Source organism: Mustela putorius, unplaced genomic scaffold (genome assembly GCF_011764305.1).
Source record: "Mustela putorius furo isolate JIRA1106 unplaced genomic scaffold, ASM1176430v1.1 tig00000997_pilon_pilon_pilon, whole genome shotgun sequence".
Lineage (NCBI taxonomy): Eukaryota > Metazoa > Chordata > Mammalia > Carnivora > Mustelidae > Mustela > Mustela putorius.
In genome coordinates, this window is record NW_025421527.1 from 1,084,446 (window position 1) to 1,104,864 (window position 20,419).

General features: G+C 56.2%; 4 protein-coding genes across 8 annotated transcripts; 2 read left to right on the forward strand and 2 right to left on the reverse strand.

The window, feature by feature from the left end:
- The first annotated feature begins 2,271 nt into the window (after positions 1-2,271).
- Positions 2,272-6,865, forward strand: NR1I3 (nuclear receptor subfamily 1 group I member 3). 3 transcript variants are annotated; one of them, XM_013047499.2, is made up of 9 exons: positions 2,273-2,466; positions 2,589-2,728; positions 3,165-3,295; positions 4,431-4,600; positions 4,821-4,960; positions 5,176-5,321; positions 5,417-5,533; positions 5,645-5,750; positions 6,607-6,865. In XM_013047499.2, exons 2-9 carry the CDS (start codon positions 2,622-2,624, stop codon positions 6,734-6,736), a joined length of 1,047 nt encoding a protein of 348 aa, XP_012902953.1. In that variant the 5' UTR covers positions 2,273-2,466; positions 2,589-2,621; the 3' UTR covers positions 6,737-6,865. The 3 variants fall into 3 exon arrangements, with proteins under 3 accessions (XP_012902955.1, XP_012902953.1, XP_012902954.1); XM_013047500.2 differs by having other exon boundaries at positions 4,851-4,960; XM_013047501.2 differs by lacking the exon at positions 5,645-5,750 and having other exon boundaries at positions 2,272-2,466.
- TOMM40L (translocase of outer mitochondrial membrane 40 like) lies at positions 5,939-16,356 on the reverse strand. Of its 3 annotated transcripts, XM_045086566.1 has the most exons (11): positions 15,221-16,356; positions 10,443-10,569; positions 9,976-10,226; positions 9,618-9,685; positions 9,228-9,320; positions 8,792-8,893; positions 8,534-8,639; positions 8,247-8,369; positions 8,055-8,131; positions 7,742-7,844; positions 5,939-7,600 (listed from the first exon to the last, which is right to left on the reverse strand). In XM_045086566.1, exons 3-11 carry the CDS (start codon positions 10,088-10,090, stop codon positions 7,461-7,463), a joined length of 927 nt encoding a protein of 308 aa, XP_044942501.1. In that variant the 5' UTR covers positions 10,091-10,226; positions 10,443-10,569; positions 15,221-16,356; the 3' UTR covers positions 5,939-7,460. The 3 variants fall into 3 exon arrangements, with proteins under 3 accessions (XP_044942501.1, XP_004776001.1, XP_004776000.1); XM_004775944.3 differs by lacking the exon at positions 15,221-16,356 and having other exon boundaries at positions 9,976-10,126; positions 10,443-10,595; XM_004775943.3 differs by lacking the exon at positions 15,221-16,356 and having other exon boundaries at positions 10,443-10,595.
- On the forward strand, positions 13,142-14,535 carry APOA2 (apolipoprotein A2). The gene is made up of 4 exons (XM_004775926.3): positions 13,142-13,160; positions 13,314-13,389; positions 13,652-13,784; positions 14,303-14,535. The coding sequence occupies exons 2-4, from the start codon at positions 13,338-13,340 to the stop codon at positions 14,418-14,420; spliced, it is 303 nt and encodes a 100-aa protein (XP_004775983.1). The 5' UTR covers positions 13,142-13,160; positions 13,314-13,337; the 3' UTR covers positions 14,421-14,535.
- A 91-nt stretch (positions 16,357-16,447) lies between the features above and the next one.
- FCER1G (Fc epsilon receptor Ig) lies at positions 16,448-19,958 on the reverse strand. The gene is made up of 5 exons (XM_004775925.3): positions 19,815-19,958; positions 17,498-17,589; positions 17,331-17,366; positions 16,970-16,990; positions 16,448-16,801 (listed from the first exon to the last, which is right to left on the reverse strand). Exons 1-5 carry the CDS (start codon positions 19,861-19,863, stop codon positions 16,739-16,741), a joined length of 261 nt encoding a protein of 86 aa, XP_004775982.1. The 5' UTR covers positions 19,864-19,958; the 3' UTR covers positions 16,448-16,738.
- Between the last annotated feature and the right edge of the window lie 461 nt (positions 19,959-20,419).

The window sequence follows — 20,419 nt, forward strand, 5'->3', positions numbered from 1 at the left end:
CTGAGATGCGTGTGTGACATCCAAGTGAATTCAGCTAACAAACTGGTGGGTGTATGCAGAACACCGCCCTCCTCCTGTCAGCTCTCCGCCAGGAGATGGTACCCCCATCCATTTAACCCCTCATGCTAGAAACCTGGAGTCATCTGTGACTCCTCTTCCTCTTCCTCAGCATACGCTAGTAGCCACCAAGTTCCAAAGACTGCCCCTCCCATGTATCTCTGAAAACCCTCTCTTCCTCTGCAGCCTCCCGCCGTGCTAGGTCAGGCATAATCTCCCAACGACATTATGGCAAGAGCTCTCTTACTGGTCCCTTTGCCTGGGTCCAGCACCATCAAATCCGTCTTCCAAACAGCCAGCGACCTAAGATATTTAGCACAAGATCAATCTACCCAGAATAGGTCTGCTCATGTCATTTCTCTGCTTCCTCTTCAAAAGCCTTCTGATGGACTCAAGCTGCTTAGTCTGGGAAACCGGAGGTTCCCCCATGAGCTGGCCCTGCCACATCTCGGCCTGCTAACCCACCTCTCCAGAATCCTCCCCACCCACCCCCAATCCAAAACGCTGGACTCCAGCAGAAGAGCTTGTTTGTGGCTCGACCTCACACACACCTTTTTGTATCTGGCTTCTGGAACTTTCTCAGCTTGCACTCTCTGCCTGAACTGCATTTTGTTTTCACCTAGCTCCTCCTGATCCTTTCAAAATCAGCCCAGTTGTCACTCCTCCAGGAAGCCTTTCCTGCCTCCTCCTCAACACCTTCCTGCCAAAGCGGATTAGGTACCCCTCCTCTGTGGTCCCATATGCTCTGTGCACAGCACCATCCTTGATCTGATCATGTTTCTTTATATCTGCACGAAGGGCTGTCTTCCTCACCAGCACACCGAGGTTCTGTAAGGCCAGAAGAGCATCTCGTCCGTCTTTCCATCCCTCCTGTCTACCACATAGTAGTTCTCTGTCAATATTTGTTGATTAAATGAATTAGCATGCATTCTCACAGCCACACTCAGGCGAGCACACCAACAGATGCACACACCGACATGTGCTCAGCATCTCCCAAGAAGCAGACCTAAGCACCTGTGTCCTCTGGAACTCTGCTTGCTGCAAAATGTAATAGTTTACACAATCCATTCTGGGGACCTAAACAAGGCTCCGTCTCTTTCCTCGGTCTCTGTTTTTATGACTCCAACCTGCGCGTGGGTTTTAAACTCAAATTTAGGGCAACGTTAATTATAATTGAACTCTTAATGGAAGAAAAAGACAGAACCAGAGAAAGAAAGAAAGAAAGAAAGAAAGAAAGGAAGGAAGGAAGGAAGGAAGGAAGAAGCTTATTTCTAGTGAGAAAAGATTGTAGAAGTGCAGAAAGGGCAAACCCCTGGGGACATCTGCAGTGAAGACCTTTCAAATTAGAAGACTCAGCTTCGGACTTTATTCCAGCGTGTGTATGATACCAGATTTATCCAACATAGATGTAACCAATATATTGTCCATTCCCAAAATATCCAAATAGCTTTTGAGTTACTTTTGCTGTTCATAGCTATTGGGAGAACAGACACACAGACACACAGACAGACACACACACACACACACACACACACACACACACACCTCACACCTGCAAAAATATTCTGCAGTGTTGATGGAACACTTAGACAACCCTGCCGAAGACTCCTACTTGTGATTCTTAAACCTATTAATTGGAAGTCTTTCATCTTGGCTGAAGACAGGACAAAGAACATAACTTGTGGGACCCACTGAAAACTGAAAGTGCAGATTCCCTTGTTCAAAAACCATGGAGAATTTCAAGACAGCAATGGCAGAGAATTAAAGCAAATCAAAGATCCCTCTAGGCCAGGGTCCTATGTGACTGCACAGGCCCATGCCCATGAAGCCAGCCCAGGGCCAGAGTCCTCAGATCAATCCGAAGCACCACCTCTAATTTGTTAAGAGGCTGCCCTCATTTCATTCCCAGCCCTCTCAGTGAGGAAGTGTAGACCTCACGAGCTCTTTGCTTGAGCTCTTAATCAGACCCCAGTCTCTCTTTCTCTCTCTCTCTTAAGATTTTTTAATTTACTTGAGAGGTAGAGAGAGCACAGGTCGAGCCTGGAGCTCAGCAGTAGGGAAGATCCCCCGGGGTCTGATGAGCAGCAGTTTCTAGTCATGAGGTCTCTCCCCCACAGGGTCCCTCCTCAGGTGCCAGCAACCTACCCCCATGGGCATGCTGGGAACTCCTCCCACCTGGGCCTTTGTCCCAGGTCCAGAGTCTGTGCCCTATCTATGTAGTCACAGAGACTAGCTGCAGTTCTCACATAGCAGAAGTTCCTTGTTTACCAGGTACAGAGGGTCATAATCCCTGACTGCAAACGCTGGCAGCTCCAGAGACCAAGGGAAAAGCAGGGGCAGATGGTAGTCTGGGGAGAAGCAGCCCACACCAGATCCTTGGCCTGCGGGGGACAGGCCTAGGAAGAGCAGGTAGGGGATCTGTTGGGGACCAGAGACTAGAAGCAGTAAGGTGCAGATCATGCAGAGGGTCAGGAAGAGGTCGCCCAGAAGGGGGGAAGAGCGTCCAGGGTGCTAACCCTTCCCACATCCAGGGGCCTGCGACAGCCATCGAAACATCTGAAGCCATGGCCAGTGGAGAGGATGGGCCGAGGAGCTGTGTGGTGTGCGGGGACCGAGCCACAGGCTACCATTTCCACGCCCTGACCTGTGAGGGCTGCAAGGGCTTCTTCAGGTAAGAGCCCCCCGCCCGGGGAGAAACCACCTCCCAGACTCCCCACTGCGCAGCCTTTAAGCCGTGGCACATGCCCGAGCTTGTCCACCTACATTACTCCTGCCTCTCAGAGGCTAACTGCCTTGTGGCTAGCGTGGTACATCTCGTCAACCTCAATACTGCATAAATCGGTGATAGAATAATAGAGGGAAGGCTGCTGTTGGTCCTGTGGACACAGCCCCTTACCCACGACCTGCGAACACCAAGTCAGGGATCCTGTGCCCTCCCTGTGCTTGACATGGCGTATATCCTACCCACCCTTAGGGACCCTTGGGCACAGCTCAGATTAGCCCACGTCCCCACAGATCCTTCTAGACCGTGTCATCTCAGCCCCTCATGTAGCCACCTGTTCACTGCCATCTGTGACCACCCTCCCGAAAGTCTGCATCTCTCACAGACGCACAGTCAACAAAAGCACTGGTCTCACCTGCCCCTTTGCTGGAAGATGTGAGGTCAGCAAGGCCCAGAGACGCCACTGCCCAGCCTGCCGGTTGCAGAAATGCCTAGACGTTGGCATGAAGAAGGAAAGTGAGTTGGCCCCCTACCAACACCAGCATCCACAGACGAGGTCGCTCTGCTTTATCCTCGTTCCCAAAGCGTGTTCTCCCCACAAGAAGAGTTAAGATTTTGGAAACGAGTCAGATGATGTTTCTATTCTGCTCCTCATCTCTCTTATAGTCCAAGATCTCATGGTCTGGCTCCAACAGACAGCCTCCCGGATTTTATCTCCTGATCTGCCCACCTTGCTCCCTCACTCAGGGCCACAGTGATCTCAGTGCCACTGTCACGCACACCCAGCACCCACCCCTCGGGACTTTTGCCCTGGTCATCCCCTCCACCCAGAATGCTTTCCCTAGATATCCCTACGGCTTGACTTGTGTGTGTCTCACGTATAGCACATGTCACCTAGTAGGTACGTGGTAACTGTTGAAGGAATCATCACGTGCCATTTCTCTGTGCCCCGTGATGAGGCTTTGCTCCTGACAGACGATATCACTGGAGCTCACTCGGCTACAAAGTTACAGTGTCCATGTTTAGCTCTTCTGACTCCCAAGCCCTTGCTTTCTGCTGATAGTGCACTACTCTTCAATATGGACCAGTGCATACTGTAGGAGTCAAAAAATCTTGGCTTGCATCACTTTAGTGTTTTGCGACCTTGGACCTGCCACCGGAATGTAGACCTGTTTATGTGTCTGAAAAATCTGGATAATAACACCTGGCCTGTGTACCCTCTACCCACTGGGTTGTTTCATCCAGTGAGATTTAGCCTTGGAACCCTTGCCGTTTAGGGCTATGTAAACAGAAAGTGATGCTTTAGGAACCAAGAGCTCTCCCTCTTCTCTGGTCACCCAGAAACCAAACATCTCCCTTCACTGTGACTACTTTATTTTCCAGCCCTCCCCACCCCCCAGTGGTGCCTTGTTTTCCCCAGCGGGGCCTGCGGGGCTGGGGAGAGGGACAGGGATCCCTTACCACTGGGGCCTCTAGGACTCCAGCCAAGCCCAAGGAGGCCCCAGGAATGCCACTCCCTCCCCACATCCTTCATCACGGGGTACCCGGTGCCCAAGGGCTCCCAGACAGAGGGTAAGGGTGGGGGCTGGCAGAGACAGTGATGCCCTCTGCAGACCTCAGCAGCATCGTCCCTCATCTTCCCCGGGCACAGTGATCCTGTCGGCAGAAGCCCTGGCAGCACGGCGGGCAAAGCAGGCCCAGCGGCGGGCCCAGCAAGTCCCTGCGCAGCTGAGCAAGGAGCAGGAGGAGCTGGTGCGGACACTCCTGGGGGCGCACAGCCGCCACGTGGGCACCATGTTCAACCAGTTCGTGCAGTTCAGGGTGAGCCTTTGCATGGACTTTGAGCTCAAAGAGGACCAAAAGGGCACCCGAGGTGGCTGCCCGGAGGGAGGGGGCAGCAGTGTGCCACGCCCCAAGACAGAGGACGAGGCTTCTCCAGAACCCCAGCGTCCACAGGCTCCTAGGCCCCGAAGCCCTTCCAAGACAGGGCTGGAGAGACCCCTGGGATTAGGGCCACTCACTCAGGCCCTGATCTCTGCAGCCTCCTGCTCATCTGTTCATCCATCACCAGCGCCTGCCCGTCCCGGTCCCCGAACTGCCCCTGCTCACGCACTTCGCGGAGGTCAACACCTTCATGGTACAGCAAGTCATCAAATTCACCAAGGACGTGCCTCTCTTCCGGTACGTGACCTCCCCTTACCTTCCAGGAGGAAAACACTCCAATAAATTATAGTCACACACACACACACACACACACCCCTAGTCCCTGACCCGCTAACCCTTCCTGATGCCTTTCCAAGCACGGGGTCTTGAATTCCCTCCTTTGGTCTTAAGTAGCTCAGCCAGAACTGGGAGCTCCTCTCCCTCTCTAAAAGGCTCTTGCCTGCCCCCCTCAGGTCCCTGCCCATGGAGGACCAGATCTCCCTGCTCAAGGGAGCAGCGGTCGAAATCTGTCACATCGCACTCAATACCACTTTCTGTCTCCAAACACAAAACTTCCTCTGCGGGCCGCTCTGCTATACGCTGGAAGACGGCGTCCATGGTGAGAGGGGCTGGAGCCTGGGCGGGTGCGCGTCCTTTGCAGTAAGGCCTGTGGCAGTGTGACCGGGAGGATCCTAAGACCAGCATCTCCCACAGCGGGCTTCCAGCAAGACTTTTTAGAGTTGCTCTTTCGCTTTCATGGGACACTGAGACGACTCCAGCTCCAGGAGCCCGAGTACGTGCTCATGGCCGCCATGGCCCTCTTCTCTCCCGGTGAGCATCCCCCAAAGCCCAGAAGCTTCTGCTCCTCCACCCCTGCCCGGACTCCCAGCCCCGGGGATCCCTGCCCGCCCCCACCCATCCTTCCCACCCGCTGTCTTCCAGACAGGCCTGGGGTTACCCAGAGGGCGGAGATCGATCATCTGCAAGAGGTGGTGGCAATGACCTTGCAGAGCTACATCAAAGGGCAGCCGCCAAGGCCTGGGGACCGGTATGCGGGAGCCTGGGGGCTCGGAGGCTGCACCCGGGGAAGGCAGGCAGGCAAGGGAAACAGAGCTCAGGGGAACGCCTCTGCCGTCCTGTCCTCTGGGAAACCAGGTTCCTTGGGGGCACCGAGTCCTTCCCTCGCACCTCAGATGGGTCTGGCATCCGAATCGCTCCTACTGCTGTTTCATCTGATTTTTTCCAGATTTTTTTTTTTTTTTATTCAGTAGAGATGCAAAGTCGTAGCTCGCAGGCTCTGTATGATAGCATTCCTGAGACTGACGACACCCATCACCTTAGCCGTCCACTCCAGGCTAAAAGCAGCCTTCCAGGATTCTCGGTCGCTCTTCCCGTGGCCCTCCCCTCCCTCTCCATTGGCCCTTCCTTTAATTTTTCACCCCCCCGCGAAGTTATCACGGTCATTCAGATTCCTGGGCAAAGCCAGGCTCTGGCTCAGCCGTCCATGCTCCGTCCAGGCTCTGAGGTAGGCTCCGCGTGTTCTCACGTGTTCCTCAACGAGCCAGTTTGGCCAGAAGAGGGACGCTTCAGACCACAGAACACATCCACCTTCTAGAACCTGCTCTAGAAGGCCAGATCCATAGATTGCACAGAGCTGCAGTTCTGACCAAGTCTGGGGCTTTCTTCACACTTGGCCCTGAGACCTCTGGATTCAAGAAGGGCAGGGGAGAGAAGACCTCAGGGACTTTGGGAATTTTTGCTAATTTGTCATACCAGAGCATGATCTTCTGTAGTGTTCAGACCTAACCTCACTGAGGGAAGCTCAGGGGAGCAGGACCTCAAGATAAGACTCTCAGCTACCTTAGTTTCCTCTTTCCCTGGTGACCCCACTACCTCCTCCAAAGGTTTCTGTACGCGAAGCTGCTGGGCCTGTTGGCTGAGCTCCGGAGCATTAACAACGCATACGGGTACCAAATCCAGCACATCCAGGGCCTGTCCGCCATGATGCCGCTGCTCCAGGAGATCTGCAGCTGAGGCCCCCGCATGCCTCCTTCCACAGCCCATCTGGACACGTTGGACTGGAAAGGGGAAAATGCTGGGGCCAGAGGTTGGGACCGGTAGGAACGGAGCACAGTGGTTGCAATGAAAGACGAAAGCAGTGAACGACCTCTTCATGCAGTCTTGGGGTTGGTGCGGGATGACCGCAGGGACAGAGCTGTTCTCTGGGAGCACGGAAGATGGGAAGGAGGAAGCCTCAGGGCTAAGAGGTAAAGAAGCTCCTTCTGGGAATTGGGGGGGCACTTTCTGAGGTCAAAGATGTAGCCCTTCGGCTCTTCTCTCCCAGCCCTAGACTCGGGGATGGAAAACAGGACAGGGAGCTAATCCCACGCAGCCTGTTCTGCTCTGAAGAGGAAGAAGCTAGGAGCTTTAATTGATAGGAAAACGAAGAAGGGGGATGTGAGGGGAGAAAAGTCAGCCAGACACACCCCTTACTCCTTCTCCCTTAGTCCAGAGCCACAGAGCATGGGAAAAAGACCTTGGAGCTGGTGGCGGAGGTGGGGGCCACACACCACGGCCCCAGCAGCTGCCCCTGTGGCGGCTCCAGTTCTGAGGAGGGCACGGTCCTATCCCCTGCTCTGCTCCTGGGACCCAGAGGTCACCTGGCAAGGTGCGCTCTGGAGAGGGGGCCTAGTCTCTGGCCCTAGGGCACCTGCCTCGGAGGTTCCAGCGTCTGTGAGGGGCAGGCCCTGGGAGCACCTCAGCCCACAGTGATGCTGAAGCCACAGTGGAATCTGTTGCGCCAGTGGTTGAGGAAGGCTCCAAGGGCCAGGGTGATGGGCAAGGGGGGCATCTTCTTCTCCAGCACAGCACCCACACACCAGTTACTGTCCACCAAGCCTGTTGGAGAATAGCATACGCACGAGGTTATTTCACAGGCTTAGAGACGGGGGTCAGGAGCAAGGTCAGAAGGATGTTTGCCTCCTCCCTCTGTCCCCCTAGTCCCTCGGCACCTCCCAACGCCATCTTAGCAACCCTCACCTCTAAACACCATGTTGGCCTGGGGCAGAGTCAGGTGGTAACCGAAGGAGAAGGTTGTGTCTTGTAGCCTTGTGTTGGCCTCAAATTCCACTCCAACCTGGACCTGAGAACCACGCGCAAGGATGGGGGAAGGATCTGTGTCACTGAGGACCAGAGGAGTCCTGACCGGGGCTCGGCGGAACGGACACGGGCGCGAAGCATCTGTGTGGCGTGGGTGGGAAGAATCCCAGGGCAGTGGGGCCTGTGGAGGTCTGCAGGGGCACAAGCTCACGACTGGCTTGCTGGGGTGGGGGATTGGCATCGGGAGTCTCACCTGGTCGTTTGCCCTGTGGTAATAGCTTGCATGGGCCCCACCTGACCCCACATTCAGTGTGGCTACCCAGTGCACCGCTGTAAAAACCAAAACGCAGGAGACAAGGAGCGTTACTGTAGCAGGACACAGGCCAGGAACCCCCACCGAGGTCAGCATCTGCCCTCCCTGTCGCTATTCCCCCTCACCCCGTACCCGAGTACTTTCCAGCCAGTGTCAGGATGGCGCCCTCCTCGCCTGGCCGCCGGTGATAAACTAGCTCTCCTCCCAGCACCAGCCGATGGGTGAGGCTCTGCAGGAAGTGAGCCACCATGATCACTGTGGGGTAGCAGGGAGACACGGAGTCACGCGGAGTCAGTCGCGGGGACAGCCTCCAGGCCCAAGCACTTTCTAATCCCTCAACAGTACGGAGGAGGAGGAGACAGAGCCAACATCAGCAAGTGAGCAGCCAAGCTCCAAAGCACCCCGTCCCAGTTCCTCACCCGATTCCCCAATCAGGTCAGGATTCCCTAGGGTCAGAGTGGCTGTGTAGTCATCTCCCCGGTACTCGCCATCAAACTGCCACGTCAGGAACTTGGCTTGCTGCGTCTGGGTAGGCAGAACAAGGAGTAGAGCCTCCCCCTCCCACCCCGCACCATCACTCCAGCCCTGCTCCTGCCCCGGGAGCCCCCCGCCAGCGCAGCACACTCATGGAGAAAGGGGAAATGCTTCAGCGGACGGCGGCAGGAACCATGGGTCACCTGGAAGACAGCCTTGGCTCGGAGCCGCTCTGCCAAGAGGAGCAGGACCTGGGCGTTGAGGCTGCCACTGCTGTCCATATCCCCCACCACAGTGGGGAACACCTGTTGAAGAGGGTACGCGGCTCGGCTGAGCTGGGGGCACGCTCAGCTTCCGTCCAACCGGCCAGGGTGTCTTTAGCAGTACCCAGCGCCCCCTAGTGGAGCCACAGAGACAGGCTCCGGCTCCTCACCCAAACGTTTCCCCCACTCTCTCCCGTCGGAGGAAACACAGAGGCAGGTGCCCTGCACTCTCTTCCCTGTAACACACTCCTACTCCTCCTCCTCTAGTCCCGAGTCCTGGGTGGGCTTTTCCCCATAACACCCGCTTTCCTCCTCCTCTAGACCTGAGATCTGGGTGGGCTTTTAGGGAGATGACCCGGGTGTGAGGACTACTCACCTCGGCGGGGCTCAGTTGCCAGTCTCCTGCATAGGCCGCATGGAGGTGATACCCGGGCAAGCCCAGGGCACTCATGTGCACGGTGTGAGCCACCTGAGGAAAGAGAAGTCAGTGGAGGAGGAAAATGTTCCCACCCACCTGAACCCCGTTCCACTCCTCTCCTCCTCCCCATCCAGAAGGCCTTGCAAGAATCCCAAACATTCCAACATACACAGAGGGTCACCGAAACTAAAAGCAACAAGTCCCACAGGCGAGGGAAGTAAAGAGAGCCCCACATCCTCCCTCATCCGTCCCACGGAGCCTGGTTAAGGCTTGAGCACAAAGGCAAGGAAGCGAGTGTCCGAGGCTAGGCAGGGAGGGTCTTAAGGAGGGCCAGAGAAGTGGGAGCACCTGGAAATGGCTGCTCAGAACCTTGTTGACAACGAGCTTCACTCCCTCCATCTGTGCTGGGAACACATCTGAAGGGGGTGGAGGGGAGGGGAAGCGGAGGAATGAGCACAGACAAGGAACCCCTACCCCAAGACATAGTCTCCCCTTTCCATCCTACTGAAAGCACTTTGGAGGAACTGACCTCCTTTCAAGTCCTACCACGAAATGTTCCACTCCATGGGGGCACCTGATCCTCCCTGAGGCTGGATGCCCCAGCTGGGTTCTCCCCTTTCCTGCTCCCATCACTGGACACCCAGCATGCGAGACCCTCCCCTCCTCTGCCCCTTCAATGTGAGACACCCAAATGCCAAGTTCTCACCTTTGCAGAGCCGGTGCAGCTCATCGAAGCTCCCAGGGTTGGGCAGAGGCTCCTCTCGCCGGGGGCTCCGGCGGGGCAAAGCCCCCATCGGTGCCAGGCCCAGTGTGTTCCCCATTTCAGTCCAGAGAACAGGGGAGGGGCCGGGGTTAGCCTGAGAAAGGACGCTATTGCTCCCTCTACCCCGCACGGGTCCCACCCCCCATCATCCGACTCCCCAGTCCCAGAAACTTCCACATGGTCCGATGCTAGACCTGGAACAGGAAGAGCAGGGAGAGGGCACCGGTGGGGAGACTGAACCCCAGGCACACTCCCGTCCCATCTTTGATTCTTCACCCCACCTGTCACCCCGTCCCTTCCCCTATTATCTAATCCTAGCTCCAATCACAGACCTCACCCAGCTTCCCAGTCTTCCTGTTCTTCATTCCTAGACCCCAAGGCGAGACTGGCAACGAAGCAATAGTCCTTACCGTCTCAGACTATCATGCTGCCCCTTTTTCCCCGGCACACCCCGGTCATCTTGATGGGGGCAGTCATCTTGAGTAATGGCAGGACTGCGGCTTCACGCTGCATTCTCAGCGTGGTCATGAGCGCCATCTTGGAACCGGGCAAAAAAAAAGACATCAAAGACCCGACCCTCCCTTGATTGGGCCCTGCCCAGAAGATTTAAAAAAAAAAAAAAAGAAAGAAAACCTGCCTCCGTCTCCCAGGGGCCAATGGGAGAGAAGGAAGCAAAGGAGTGGCAGAGTCGGGTCCAGAGAGCTCCAACCCAGGCACTGCAGAGGCGGGCGGGGCTTGATTGGTAGATGGCCTGAGGTCGCCCGGCCTCAAGAAGGTCGGGAAGACGCTGGGAACGTCCTAGACGCCAGAGGGAGCGTCTTGGAGCTTGGGCTGCTGCAAGTCCTTTCGCGGGACAGCCTGGAGGCCTCCGTTTTGTGAAGGGTAGCAGAGGGAATGACTGTGAATACTGCGTTGGAACCCTGGTTCTTAGGGCTCCTAGGTGCCCCTACCTCGAACCCCTCAGGGACTCCTCACAGCCCCCCCCCCCCCACAGTACACAGCACACAACCTCCAGATGGGTACTAGCAAGTACAGCCCTCCCCATGGAGACGCGGAGGTCTACACCTCTCCAAATTCACCTTCTAGTTTCTTGGTGGATTGGGAGTGGGTGAGAGTTTGGGGTAGAGGAGCAGGACTTGCAGCCTTAGTTCTAGCAGGATGATTCGGTGAAGCAACTGCCCCCATTGACGAACCCTTCCGTCATTGCTCAGGCAAATAAAATCTGGGAATATGGACTCTGCCTCCAAAACGCACTCCATTCCAGAACCAGGGACAGTCAATGGGGGTGTCCTTCAAATACTAAGCACTCCAGAGGAATAACTGAAGATGGAGTAAGATTTTTTTGGCCCAGGGTCACTTCCCTCACTAGCCCTCACACCCCCATCTCCGTTTCTCAAGAATGTTCTGTGTATGGAGTGCTTGGGTGACTCAGTGGGTTAAGCCTCTACCTTTGGCTCAGGTCATGGTCCCAGGGTCCTGGGATTGAGCCCCACATCAGGCTCTCTGCTCAGCAGGAGGCCTGCTTCTGCCTGCTCTCTTCCTACATGGGGTCTCTTTCTCTGTCAAATAAATAAAATCGTTTAAAAAAAATGTTCTATGTATACTTTGAGGGCAAAAGGGTAAAAGATACAAATGCTTCAGGTATCTGTTTAGGTGATTTCACGCAAATGCCTTGTGCTTGGGGGATGTACCTTTGTCATCCCTCACAGGCAGAGCTGGCGCTGGGGCTGGGGCCTCGGTCAGAGGGATGCTCTGGCCCCGTTGACTCACACTGGCTGACCATCACCTTAGAATGACCAGGTAATCCAGTGACCAGGGAACTTCAGCGTTTACCCTTGGTAGAAGACTCTCATTCACTTCCTTTCTTGCCAGGGCCCGCCATTTGGGAAGGGGAAGGCAGAGGCTACTTTCTGAATTTGTTTTATTGGAGGTAGGGTCTACACGTTTATCAGCACTCAAGAGGGTTATTCTGGGCTCTCGTGTTTTCTCCCTCATCTCATTACACATTAACTGAAAGCAGGACAGATTCAATCACACTTGCCCTCTGACCCTAACCCTTATTCTCCTGTCGCCTGGGGCACGACAATTCGTGAGGGTAAGAGGATGGTGAAAAGAAATTAAGAGACAAAGAGATGGGGGCAGGAGGAGCCCTGAGGAGGATGTCCAACAGTGCTGATTTTACTCCACATCTTACGAGCATTTATAAGGCAGATCACAATAGAAGGAATAATACATCAGTATCTAGTCAGACAACTGCAAGTTCCTATAACAAGTCTTACATTAACTACAAACAAATCTCGTGATGCCAGGTAATCACAGCTAATGCCATTAGCTACAAGAAGTTACAGTCAACCATGGAGTGGATCATGGGAAGTACAGGAACAACAAGGACCAACGAAGAATTCAGGACCCGGACCACAGTTGTTCCCTTCGATAGGGAGAGCGTGTGGAAAGTCACGTAGGCGAGCGCGCGACACACAGCACAGACCCTTTCTCAGTGTTACTCAACTTTCCTGTCCTTAACCCCTTATCAAGGCGGCTGGACTTTAAAGGAGACACAAGTCAGGGCCTGGTTTGATCCACGACTCCAACCGTGCGGTGCCATGGCCTCCAACATTCTCCTAATCCTCATTCGCCTGCCCCCTGACCCCGATTTCATTCCTTTCCCCTTTGTTCTGTTCGCCAATACCTCTCTGCCAAGCTGCAGTGAAGGGGGTAGGGCTGGGAGATGAAATCTGGCCACAGTGGGACAAAGTTACCAAGGGCTGAGGGTTTGACATGTCAGGGCTTTCTGGAAGAAAACTAGGAATCCTGCTTCCTGCAGCATTCAAATCCAAAGAGTGCCAGCCCCAGACCCCGAAGGAGCGAGTGTCAGTAAGCCCGAAGAATGCCCCCTTGGCCTCCGCCCACTGAGACCCACACCCACGCCTCCCGCCTCCATCACCATGATCTCCCACAATCTTGTCGTCTCCTCCCCCATTTCTTCAACTGGTTTACTCCAACGTGGCCCTGTCCCATGGGGCCTTTCCACAGTCCTATCACCTGACAGGGGGGTGGGGAAGCAGAAATGTATATAGCCCCATCTCCCCAGCCAGGCCAGACACAGCAAGGACCGAGACGCTGACCAGGTAGGGTAAGGAAGTGAGTGGGGTGGCCAGGATCCAGAGAGGACACGGTTTTAACTGTGGGAAGGGAGTGAAACGGGTCGGAGTGGGCACCTAGGTAGGAGTCTCTGGAGAGGGGCTGAAACTCATTCCTCCCCCACTCCCAACTGCTTCCAGGCCACCATCCCCACTGTTACCACCATGAAGCTGCTTGCTCTGACTCTGCTGCTCCTCGCCGTCTGTAACCTTGAAGGTGGGTGTCGTAGGGAAAGGGGTCCCAAGAAGGAGAAGGTTCTAGGGTTCCTGGCTTCCCATCTGTCAGTGCTCCTAGCAAGAGCAAGATCACTCCCTCTCAAAGGTTCAGAGAGCTCCTCCAAAGACCTGGAGCTGGGAACCTGTTTGGAGAGGGGGCTCGTAGTGGGGGCTGGCTACCAACAGAGACCTGGCCTTCTGCCAGGTCCCTGTTGGGGACCCAGCTGATGAGCTCTGTGTGTGTTGTGTGCATGTATGCGCAGGGGCTCTTGTTAGGAGACAGGCGGAGGAGCCAGATCTGCAGAGCCTAATCTCTCAGTACTCCGAGATGGTGGCCACCTATGGCAAGAACCTGGTGGAGAAGGTCAAGGACCCAGAGTTGCAGGCTCAGGCCAAGTAAGTCTCAGCGAAAGGGGCTCGGGGAGCACACCCAGCTGGTGTGGCCGGTGGAGCGTGTGACTCTTGATCTCCGGGTTGTGAGTTTGGGCCCCACACTGGGTGCAGAGATTGCTAAAAACTAAAACCTTTAAGAAAAGAAAAGAGAAGAGAAAAGAAAGAAAGGGGATCGCGGCCCAGGGAGCTTTAGAGAGAAAGCAGGGAAGCTGGGAGATTGCTGGAGCTCGAGGGTGGGGGTTGGAGAGGATCAGGTTTAAGTTGGAGAGATGAATTCCTGCACCATGTCGTAGATCCACAGACCTCTTGGACAGATAGGGCCTGCGGGAACCAGGCTTCAAATTTTTATCTCTAGGGTCTGTTCCTCTACTAGATGGAGGGCTTGCCTCTCCTCCTGTTACCCTAACAGGATGGCCCAGGCCCTAGAGTCTGAGGAGCTGGGTCTCACCTCCCAGCACCAGTGAGTCCCCTGCCAGTGCCTAGGGTCTCTCCCACTGACCGCTAATCCTTCGATTACACAGGGCTTATTTTGAGAACACACAGGAGCAGCTAATGCCCCTGGTCCAGAAGGTCGGAGTTGACCTGATCAACTTCTTGAGCAATTTCATGGACTTCAAAAAACAGCCTGCCACCCAGTGAGGCATCCAGACCATCGTCATCTATCCCAGCTGGCCACTAGAACACCCACCGGTCCAGTCTAGAGTGCTCTCCCCTACACGCTCCTTGTTTTCTACAATAAATATTGAAGGAGTCAGGTGTGAACCTGGTGCTTGGGAGGACCGAGAGAGGAACGGGTATCAGTGAGGGCAGGACCAAGAGGCCTGCCCCTGCTAGGAGAGGGGTTTGGTGTGCGGAATGAAGGGAGGGATGAAGCGACAGCTGGTGGAAACCATAGAGGAGTGGTGTCTATGATTCTTCTTCATGCCCAAATCATCTTTCCCGAGCATGGGATCTATCTGCTTGGCACAGAGGCTTAGCCTGTGCACTGCACAAGGGACAGTGAAAGGCAGGAAAGTTTCATAAACCGAGTCCCTAGACTACTGGAGATCACAGAAAAGGAGGGCACCCCCACCTCCAGAACTTCCTCTCGATCATTCTATGAAGAGGAAAAGGCTTCCCATAAATGAGCCCAGAGGTGTCACCTGAGACCCTGGCTTCCCTTCTGAGCCAGGGGAATACCATGCTTCCCCCCATCCTACAGAAAAGATAGAATTCGCTTTTCTTCCCCCAAAAGTGCTCAAACCCTCCTTCCATTTAAAATCTCTCACCTAGACCCCCTGGCTAGGGAACACCCATTTCGAACCTCACCCCCTTATAGAACCAGCCAGGTGATCAGATCTGAAACTCACAGACATGACGGTTAGCTCGGGGCCAGACGGGTCTCCCGGACTAAATCAAAATGGGATGGAAATCAGGCTGGGTTGATGTGGGAGACTCACAATACCAACGTGGGGCGCGAAGAAGACGAGGCATTTTCCAGTAACTTGGTTCCCACTCCACACTTGAAGCAGTTACCCCCTGGACCCTGGCTCATCACTCAGAGCTCATCTGAAATCACTGCTTCCCAGGCACCGGACAGGGCTCCCAATTTCCTCCGTGTATCAGTCTTCGTCTGGCCTTCAAGGGCCTCACCATGCATAGTGACATTCTTCCCTTTCTTCCCCAGTTTCTGTTTTTCTCTCAGGCGGAAAGATGTGTGGGGACAAAGAGCTCAGTCTGTCCCTTGCAAGATGCCCTTGAACAGGTTAATTAATTTCAAAGAGCCAGATCTTCCTCCCGGGCTTGGCGAGCAGATACAACCGTGCAAGAGAGGCGGGAAACATAGTGGAGGGTTTCAGTCGCTGTGCAGGGCTAAGTCTTACCCAGCTCGGGTGGGTACTCAGGACCCGTTCTGCCGCGGCTGCAGAATTGGGAGGTAGAACCTGCGGCATCTGATGCGATGCAGATACCACAGGAAATCCCGGCTCCTGGCCGAGCAGGAAATAGGACAGGCATGGACCTGACCCGGGGCGATTCCTTAGCCGCCCACCCTGGCACGTGGAGCTCGTCTCCCATCCAGAGGCCTTTTGTTCCCCTTTGCCTTTCCCACGTCCAGCCCTCATCGGGCCCTCTAAGGTTCCTCCTGCCCGCAGAAACCACTGAAAACTCAAGTTCCCATAAAACCTTCCATCAGGAGCATCACACAAGGCTTCAACACGCCATCTGCTCTCAGCTACGCTAATGTCCAGATGCGTGCCTACTGTGCGCTGTCCCCACGCTGTTCCCTGACCCTCCCTCTGGTCCGAATTGGTCACTGTTTGGGGTGGGACAGCCAGGCTACTCCACGGCCCAACCTCAGTCCAGTTGCCACACACGGAAAGCCAAGCTGGGTGCAGACGTCATTTCTTAGGTTCCGCGGTTTCTGAACGTGCCTGGACACCTGACACGCGCCCCCTGTTCCAGCTCCATGCCACTGGACCCGGGGCCGACGGTCTCATCCCTGGCCCAGCCACAGGCAGCTTTCACTCCTCGACCAAGCAGCCTCGCCCTGAAGTCTACCAGACCGTGAGCTCTGTGAGGTCAGGAGCTCGTTACTCCAAACGGCGTGGTCAGTCCCCGGCCTAGCGCCTCGTAGAGGCTGAATAAAGATACGATGTGATAAAGATACGATAAATAGACGAATAGAGTCCAGGTTCTGACGGCTTTATTGGTGATGCTCTCTCTCTTTCCACTGTTGAGTGGGAGACAGGAGAGGGGTGGGGAACGGCAGTGAGATCAGAATATACACGTTCATGGTTAGCGTCTGAGCAGAAGTCTGGTGGGGAGCAAGACCCACCGGTGTCCAATAATGGGGGACGTAGCATCATTTCAGAGGTAAGGTCGGCGGGCACTAACGGGGGACGTATGTCATGTCAACCATGGGGGTTAGGAAGAGAGCGAGGAGGGGAAGGACGTGGCCAGGGACATCTATTCTCAAGTTACTGGGATGGTTTCTCATGCTTCAGGGTCTCGTACATCTCCTGGTTCCGGGTGCTCAGGCCCTGGAGGTGAAGGTCAGAGGATGGTCAGGGCTTGTGCACCCTGCAGGCCCCCTGTCGGGCCCCCTGTCGGGCCCCCTATAGACCCTATGTCTTTCAAAGATCACACGAAAACCCACTCTCTCCTGTTGACTTCCCCAGACTGGGGTGGGGGAAGGCAGGTTCACTCACCGTGTAAATGCCGTCGGATTTCTGCAGAAGCAAAAGGGACAAGGCATTAGACACGCATGCCTCCTTCAGGGTCCCTCGGCCTCTTCTTCCCCACCCAGCGAGGTATGTGGCTGGGACTGGCCAGACACTGGGGCCAGAGGGCGCTCATGTGAGGACTCTGGGGCATGAATGCCCATTTGCCCGTAGGACTACAAATGCGCATACACACCGCATACTCAGGGTCACTCTCCGCGCTCCCTCATCACCTGCTGAGTATTTTACTTGGGGCTTGGCTAGGTGGCAGGGTGCGCAGGGGGAGGGGGGGCGACCTTGGACAGTGGGAGTCTGTAGCAGTGACACCCAGGCGTGGAAGGGGCCATACCTCGTGGCTGGCTGTGGCTGCCTTCCGCACCTGGATCTGGAGCAGGGGAGAGAGGTCATCGGTAAGGGCGAAGGTAGAGGCCCAGCCCCATCCCCCCCCCAACTTCACGGGGATCCCCAGTTATTCCCTCTCCTCAAAGCCAAGCCGGCCCCGTCCCCCGGCCTTACCTTAAGTCGGCAGTAGAGAAGGGTGAGGACGATACCGTACAAAAACAGGATGGCATCCAGGATATAGCAGAGCTGAGGCTCTCCCAGGGCGGCTGAGGGGACAGAGGGTGCCCTCAGGGTCAGGGGCATCGGGGAGGTTCCAGCGCTCGGAGGACCGAACCGGCAGGTGGGACCGGGCCTGGCGGGGAAACTCCCAGGAGACACACTGGGTCTTCCTCTCTGGATCCTATTTTTCTGGGCTTTCCCCCTTCTCTCTCACCCTGGGGCAGGGCTGGGACAGGAAGTGTGGGGTGTTCTGCCTGCTGCGATGGAACCTACAGGCGCTGAGAGCTGAGGAGGGAGCCCCCCTCAGCCCTCCCCGCCCCCGCCCGGGGCCCCCAGGCCTCTGCTTTCCACCCTGTCGGCTCCTCAGGCCCCAGTGAGCACTTCACAGCCCTCAAGGGACTCATTTGAGTTCACTCTGCGAAGACCAAAACCTCAGCCCAGAGGGGTAGGGTGAAGGACAGGCAGCGACAAATTTCACTGAAGAAACCACAGGAGTGTCTCTGCTAGGTCCTGTGACCTGTGGCTGAGGGCTGGACAGGAAGGATGTGAACCGAGGAGGGGGGAGGCAAGGACCCGGTTATCGGTCATCTCTGAGCCTCCGTCCGCATCTCTGGCCCGCTAGAGTGGGCGCAGAAATGGACAGGGGTCTGCTTCCCTGGGCCTCACGGATCCCGGCGGCCGGACGGCGCACGGCTGGGGGAGAGACTCTGCCCGATCCTGATGGCAGCGCAGGGCTGGGGGAGAGCCTCTGCCCGATCCTGATGGCAGCGCAGGGCTGGGGGAGAGGCTCTGCCCGGGCCCCGGGGTGTCGGGGGAGGGGGATGACCACAAGCCCGATCCCAGCCCCAGGCACTCTGCCCTGTTACTCACTCACTCTGGGACAGAGAGGAAGTTTTATGCAACTTAAAAAATCAAATAGGGTGTGAGCCCCAGCTGCAGTCTGCCCTGAGTCCCTTTCTGAAGGGCTCACCGGCACGTGGCCCGACGCTCTTTCCCACAATATTGCATAAATCGAAAAACTACCGGGTGCGGGTCGGTGGGGGGGAAACATCATTATCGCCATTTTACCAAGGATGAACGGCAGGCTCGGAAAAGCTAAGTAATTCCTTTAGGGCCAGAAGGCTAAGGGACAGAGCCGGAGCTCAAAACCAGGTTTTCTGCTTTTGGCGCTTCTGTCCGGACCTTTCTGCCTCGGTGCCCCCGCTCTTCTCCTCCCCTGGTGGCAGCAGGCTGGCACCTCCAGTCCTGCCAGTCCTGCCCTCCACCTCACAGCTGGGCTGCCGGACTCCCCCGCCAGTCTCTTCCCATTTCCCACCTCCCTGGACGTTCACGAACCCCCCATCTCCCCAGCCCCCAGCTGCAACCCCCGTCAAAATGCAAACACACAGCCAGGCCCCAGGCAGCCAGAAGCGACAGTGTAGAAACCGAGTGCCTGGAGCCTCAGAGCCTCTGAGACCTGCCCGGGTCTGCCTCCATTTCTTTTTTTTTTTTTTTTTTTTTTTATTTGTCAGAGAGAGAGAGAGATACAGAGCACAAGCACAGGCAGACAGAGTGGCAGGCTAGAGGCAGAGGGAGAAGCAGGCTCCCCGCTGAGCAAGGCAGGCTCCCTGCTGAGCAAGGAGCCCGATGTGGGACTCGATCCCAGGACGCTGGGACCATGACCTGAGCCGAAGGCAGCCGCCTAACCAACTGAGCCACCCAGGCGTCCCTCTGCCTCCATTTCTTGGCTGGCGCTCAGGCCTCTAGAACAGGGCACTGCAAGCTGCCTCCCCGGCCCTCACAGCAGCTGTTGGCAGAGTGGCCTGGGCTGGTGGCGGCCCCTGGAAGCAGGTACCAGGTCCACTTTGACCATCCTTGCCTCACTGCCAAGCTGGACACAACAGGCTCCCGCTTTCCTAGGGGGCCTTTATGAATTCGTCGCCCAGCCTGAGATCAGCTCCCAGCGGGCCAGCCCAAAGGCACCACACAGGAAACGCTGATCATGGGAAAAGAAGCTTCTCCCCAGGCTGGCTTTTCATGTCATACCTCCCCTGCCCAACTGAAGCCTTCCCCGTGATCAACCCTGAAAAAGTGAGGAGACGTGAAAGCAGGGAACTAGGACTCTTGTGCCCTGACAGGGACCAGAGGGGACCATCCTCAAGGTCTCAGGGTCCGTCTGAGCCCGGCGCCCACCTGCCAGCCTTTTCCCGTCTTCCCCTGCCTCGGCCCTCAGACGCAAGCCCTCGGCTCTCACCCTAGGCCCAGCTCGTGGGCCCACAGCCCACACTCTCACCTGCTTGTTCAACCAGGAGGAGCAGGAGCAAGACCACTGCGGGGACCATCTTGGGCGGGGGCTGAAGGGCCGCGAGCCGGCGATCGGACGCTCTGGCACTGCGCAGCTGTGCTCAGCGGCTCCCTGACCACAGAGTTCCCCCCCTTCCTGCCCCGCCTTCCCCCAGCTTTGGCCCCTTCCCCTTCCTGCACCAGAGCCCGGGCGGCTCCCGGAAGGGCCAACTAAGGGAGTTAGATCTGGGCTCTCCTGCCGCAGTCCTTGGGTGACCAAGGCCCAGGCACCAGGGAAAGGGTTGCTGGGGCGGGGGGCGGGGAACACCCCTGCCTAAGAAAGGCCATCTAAACTGGCCGACACCCCATGTCCGGCACATCTGGAAGAACTGTCCCTTCAATGTCCCTGAGACCCCACCAGAGCCTTTCCCCGGCCGCATGGAACTGTGCCCCCGTCTTGATGGGAGACATTTACCAGTTTGTGGAGGCGGCCGAATCTGGGCGGGGGGAACTGTGGGGAAAAGAGGAAATGGGGAATGGAGAAGTGGGAAGGCCAAGAGTCAGACAAGGGGGTGGAGATGAACAGGAAAAGCTGGCAAGAACGGAGGAGACTCA